The sequence below is a fragment of the Hemitrygon akajei genome, chromosome 7 (assembly GCF_048418815.1).
Source record: "Hemitrygon akajei chromosome 7, sHemAka1.3, whole genome shotgun sequence".
Taxonomy (NCBI): domain Eukaryota; kingdom Metazoa; phylum Chordata; class Chondrichthyes; order Myliobatiformes; family Dasyatidae; genus Hemitrygon; species Hemitrygon akajei.
Window position 1 is genome coordinate 4,382,155 of NC_133130.1, and position 6,000 is coordinate 4,388,154.

The 6,000-nt window shown below is 45.7% G+C and overlaps 1 protein-coding gene across 1 annotated transcript in view; it reads left to right on the top strand.

The window, feature by feature from the left end:
* The window catches only part of efhc1 (EF-hand domain (C-terminal) containing 1), a 45,761-nt gene extending 44,426 nt beyond the window's left edge, over positions 1-1,335 (top strand). Inside the window, exons 9-10 of the mRNA XM_073050324.1 lie at positions 313-466; positions 706-1,335. Of these exons, the coding sequence (XP_072906425.1) occupies positions 313-466; positions 706-1,249 (698 nt within the window). The 3' untranslated portion in view covers positions 1,250-1,335. The remainder of the gene's footprint in view (positions 1-312; positions 467-705) is intronic.
* The last annotated feature ends 4,665 nt before the right edge of the window (positions 1,336-6,000 follow it).

The following is a 6,000-nucleotide window of genomic DNA, read 5'->3' on the forward strand; positions in this document are numbered from 1 at the left end:
ACAGTCTCCCAACCGCACATACTGAGGTCTATCTGTCAAGTAGTCCACTATCCAATCCACCATGTGAGAGTCTACTCCCATCTCCGTTAGTTTGTGCCTTAAGATCTTGGGCTGGATGGTGTTAAAGGCACTAGAGAAGTCAGATGGTCATTGTACGGTCTCGGGAGGGTGTTTACTGGACAGTGACTGTATGGTCCTTTGAGGGAAGGTGGTGGGGTTAACTGTTCTGTCTTGGGAGGGGTGTTATCAGAATGCCACTGTATTGTCCTAGGATCCATTCCTCATCTCCAGCTGAAGTACTTTTTATTTCAGTCATTGGCTACCGCTTTATCATCACGGATGCCGATGAGTTTGTCTACAAATATTTGGAAGAACATGCTGCTGAGTTTCCAAGCGAGACGCTCGAGTCATTTCGCCAGAAGGCACGGGAGAGGGTTGGCCGAGCAGCAATGGAGCAAAAAGCTGGGTTAGTTCTCTCATTGCCCCCTTTCCCTGCAGACGAGGGTCAGTCCTCTTGGAACTCCCTGGCGAGTCCACACGACGCACAGCCTGCCCATCTATACTCGAGCTGGTGAACAGGCAGAGCTGGCTTTCTGCTTTCTCCACGGCCTGTCTGTCTCACAGACACAGAGCAGAGTGTGACACGGTTTCAGACAGCTCATCGGGCTTGAGGCACACTCACGTTTACAACTCTCTTTCTTTCAGCTCTGCAATGACCAACGACTCAGAGTCAACGCCAGCCATTCCAGTTGTTGATGAATGCTCACCAGTACCTCTGGAATGCAAGCAGCTACCCGAGACCGCAACACTGGGAAATGGGTTCCAGAGAGATGTCTGTGATCCTCAGCAGAGAGATATCCATGTGCCCAGCTACCAGGGAGAAATTGGTGCACCTTTAGACACAGGAATCATTGGTGTTCCTCAGCCAATTAATGTCAGTGCAAGCAAGTATCAGGACAAGATTCAAAGACCACTGTGTAGCCCTCAGCAGGGAGATCCCAATCTTTCCCAGAACCAGAACAGTACCCACACACCTCTGAACCAGACCATCACCTGCTCTCCAAAACTCCAGGGCTGTACCCCAACCTCTCAGTATCAGGAGGAGATCTGTGCCCTACAGAAGGGAGATATCCATACTACAGAAAACCATAACGTTAGCCGCCATCCCCAAGTCCAGGGCTGTAGCCCAACCCCTCAGCATCAGCGTGGCGACTGCAGCCCATACACCAGCCCAGCAGGGACCTGCTGACACCCAAACTAACAGTTGTTGAAGAGTGTTGTGAGATGAGAAAATATTGCAGTGTATTATGGAATAAAGTGATGTAATGAACACCTCCCAAGGCTCTCTTCCTCTCCGTAAAGCTCAGTAATCTGCCGGGTGGAGAAACAAGCCCACCCCCCCCCCCCTCCCCGCAAACCTCCTCTAGTAACAACAGGGCCTGTGGTGGGAACTAGAAGTGTACTGAAACAGGCCTTTTGGCCCATCTTTGGCGGATGAACTGAATAAGTATTTTGCATCAGTCTTCACTGTGGAAGATGCTAGTAGTATGGCAGAAGTTCCAGGTGTTAGGCGTCATGATGTGTATGAAGTTACTAAAGAGGTGGCTGAAGAGATTGTGGAGGCATTAGTAATGATCTTTCAAGAATCACTAGATCCTGAATGGTTCTGGAAGACTGGAAAATTGCAAATGTCACTCCTCTCCTCAAGGGAGAGAGGCAGAAGAAAGGAAACAATTGGTTAGTTAGTCTTCCCTCAATGGTTGGTAAGATATTAGAGTTGATTATTAAGTCCTTAAGACATTTGGCCCATTGAGTCTGCTCTGCTATTCAATCATGGCTGATACTTTTTTCCCCTCCTCAGTCCCACTCCCTGGCCTTCTCTCTGTAATCTTTGATGCCGCATACAATCAAGAACATATCAATCTTTGCCTTAAATACACCCAATGATCTGGCCTCCACAGCTGCCTGTGGCAATAAATTCCACAAATTCATCATACTCTGGCTCAAGAAAATTCTCCACATCACTGCTTTAAATGGGCGCCCCTCTATCCTGAGGCTGTGCCCGCTTATCCTAGACTCCCCCACCACGGGAAACATCGTTTCCAACATTTACTTGGTCTAGGCCTTTAAACATTCAAAAGGTTTCAATGAGATTATCCCTTATTCTTCTAAATTCCAGCAAGTACAGACCCAGAGCCATCAACCTTCCTCATATGATAACCCTTTCATTTCTGGAATCATCCTTGTGAACCTCCTCTGGACCCTCTCCAATGCCAGCACATCTTTTCTAAGATGAGGGGCACAAAACTGCACACAATACTCGAGGTGTGACCTCGTCAGTGCCTTATAAAGCCTCAGCATCGCATCTCTGCTCTGTATTCTAGACCTCTTGAAATGAATGCTAACATTGCATTTGCCTTCCTCAGCATGGAAGTTAACTTTCACGGTGTTGTGCACCAGGACTCCCAAGTCCCTCTGCATCTCAGATTTTTGGATTTTCTCCCCATTTAGAAAATAGTTCACACATTTATTTCTACTACAAAAGTGCCTGACTGTGCATTTTCCAATGTTATATTTCTCATTTGCCACTTTCTTGCCCATTCTTCCAATCTAAGTCCTTCTGCAGCCTACCCATTTCCTCAACAATACCTGCCCCTCCATCAATCTCCGTATCATCAGCAATTAGCAACAAAGGCATCTATTCCATTATTTAAATCACTGATACACAGCATAAAAAGTGTCCCTGCAGAACACCACTAGTCACTGGCAGCCAACCAGAAAAGGATCCTTTTATTCCCACTCGCTGCCTCCTACCAACCAGCCAATGCTCTAACCATGTCAGTAACTTTCCTGTCCTACCATGGGCTCTTAACTTGGTAAGCAGCCTCATGTGTGGCACCTTGTCAAAGGCCTTCTGAAAGGCCAAATATACAACATCCACTGCATTCCCTTTATCTATCCTACTTGTATTCTCAAAGGTCACTAAGGTCAGTCTAATTGGTCTATAGTTTCCATTCTGCTGCCTTCCTTTCTTAAATAGTGGAGTGAGTTCCTCCAGCATTTTGTGTGTGTTGCTCGAATTTCCAGCATCCACAAATTTTCTTGTTTGTGGCTCCCTCCTAAGGGTTCTTTTACTTTAAGCTCCCTAATCCATTCCAGTTCATTACAGAACACCCAATCCAATATAGTTGATCCCCAAGTTAGCTCAACAACAAACTGATTTAAAAAGCCATCTTCTAGGCATTCAACAAACTCTCTTGAGATACGAAACAAACTTGATTTTCCCGATCAACCTGCACGTTGAAATCTCCCATCACTATCATAAAAGTGTCCTCATTAAGGATGAAGTCTCAGGGTACTTGGAGGCACATGATAAAATAGGCCGTAGTCAGCATGGTTTCCTCAAGGGAAAATCTTGCCTAATAAATCTGTTGGAATTCTTTGAAGATATAACAAACAGGATAGACAAAGGAGAATCAGTTGATGTTGTGTACTTGGAATTTCAGAAGGCATTTGATAAAGTGCCATACGAGGCTGCTTTACAATCTATGAGCCCAAGGTATTACAGGAAAGATTCTAGCATGATTGACTGGCAGGATGCAAAGAATGGGAATAAAGGGAGCATTTTCTGGTTGTCTGCCAGTGACTAGTGTTCCACAGTGATCTGTGTTGGGACTTACACCTTTTACATTATACAGTGCCTATAAAAAGTATTACCCCACCCCCTCAGAGGTTTTCATGTTTTACTGTTTTACAACAATATGTTCTTGTAAAAGACACTTGGATAGGTACATGGAGCTTAGAAAAATAGAGGACTAACCCTAGGTAATCTCTAAAGTAAGTACATGTTCGGCACAGCATTGTGGGCCGAAGGACCTGTATTGAGCTGTAGGTTTTCTATGTTTTCTAACACTGAAGCACAGTGGATTTAATTTGGCATTTTTGATACTGATCAACGGAAAAAGACACTTTCATGTCAAAGTGAAAACCAGATCTCTACAAAGTCATCTAAATTAATTACAAATATAAAACACAAAATAATGGATTGCTTAAGTATTCACCACCCCCTTCTTAATATGACACACCAAATCAGCACTGATGCAGACAGTTGGTTTTAGAAGTCACATAATTAGTTAAATGGAGATCACTGTGTGCAGTCAAGGTGTTTCAATTGATTGTAGTAAAAATACACCTGTATCTGGAAGGTCCAACTGCTGGTGAGTCAGTATCCTGGCAAAAACTACACCATGAAGGCAAAAGAGCTGAAAGGTAATGTTACAGCTGTATAGGACCCTGGTCAGACCCCACTTGGAGTACTGTGCTCAGTTCTGGTCGCCTCACTATAGGAAGGATGTGGAAACCATAGAAAGGGTGCAGAAGAGATTTACAAGGATTTTGCCTGGATTGGGGAGCTTGCCTTATGAGAAGAGGTTGAGTGAACTCGGCCTTTTCTCCTTGGAGCGGCGGAAGGTGAGAGGTGACCTGATAGAGGTGTATAAGATGATGAGAGGATTTGATCGTGTGGATAGTCAGAGGGTTTTCCCCCAGGGCTGGAATGGCGAGCACAAGAGGGCACAGTTTTAAGTTGCTTGGAAGTAGGTACAGAGGAGATGTCAGGGGTAAACATGAGGAAATCTGCAGATGCTGGAAATTCAAACAACAACACACACAAAATGCGAAGGGTCTCGGCCCGAAACGTCGACAGTGCTTCTCCCTATAGATGCTGCCTGGCCTGCTGTGTTCCACCAGCATTTTGTGTGAGATGTCAGGGGTAAGTTGTTTTTATTTACGCAGAGTGGTGAGTGCGTGGAATGGGCTGTCAGCGACGGTGGTGGAGGCGGATATGATAGGGTCTTTTAAGAGACTCCTGGACAGGTATATGGAGCTCAGAAAAATAGATGGCTATGGATAACCCTAGGTAATTTTTAAGGTAAGGACATGTTGGCACAGCATTGTGAGCTGAAAGGCCTGTATGGTGCTTGCTGTAGGTTTTCTAAGTATCTATCCGCACCCGCTCCCGTACTGTCAGAACTGAGAGGCATATGTCACTATCCACACCCCCTCCCGCAGTAATAACTGACCAACTCACATCAATATACGCACCCTCCTGTACAGTCAGAACAGACTGACTTCACTATCCACACACCCACCTGTACAGTCAAAACCAAGAGACTCACGTCACTATCCACATCCATGCCATACAGTCAGAACTGAGGGACTCACGTCACTATCCACACCCCCTCTCGTACAGTCAGAAAGGAAACTCACCTCACCATCCACATCCCCTCCCATACAGTCAGAATCAAGATTCATTTCACTAACCACACCCCTCCAGTACAGTCAGAACTGAGAGACTCACGACACTATCCACACCCCCTCCAGTACAGTCAGAACTGAGAGACTCGCCTCACTATCCACACACCCTCCAGTACAGTCAGAACTGAGAGACTCACAACACTATCCACACACCCTCCAGTACAGTCAGAACTGAGAGACTCACAACACTATCCACACACCCTCCAGTACAGTCAGAACTGAAAGACTCACGACACTATCAACACACCCCCTGTACAGTCTGAACTCACATTACTATCAATACCAACTCCCGTACAGACAGAACTGAGATTCATGTCACAATCCACAGCCCTTCCCATACAGACAAAACTGAGAGACTCACATTACCATCTACACCCACTCCTGCAGTCAGAACAAACTCACCTCATTATCCACACACCCTCCCTCCCGTACAGTCAACACCGACAGTCGTTATCCACAACCCTTCCTTTACAGTAATAAATGAGACTCATGTCACTACCCACATCCCCTCCTGTACAGTCTGAACTAAGTCTCATGTCACTACCCATGACCGCTGTAGTCACAACTCACAGATTCATATCACTATCCACACCCACTCCCGTACAGTCAGAAATGAGAGACTCACCGCACTATCAACATACCCCTCTCTTACAGCTAGAACAGAGAGACTCACTTCACCAACAC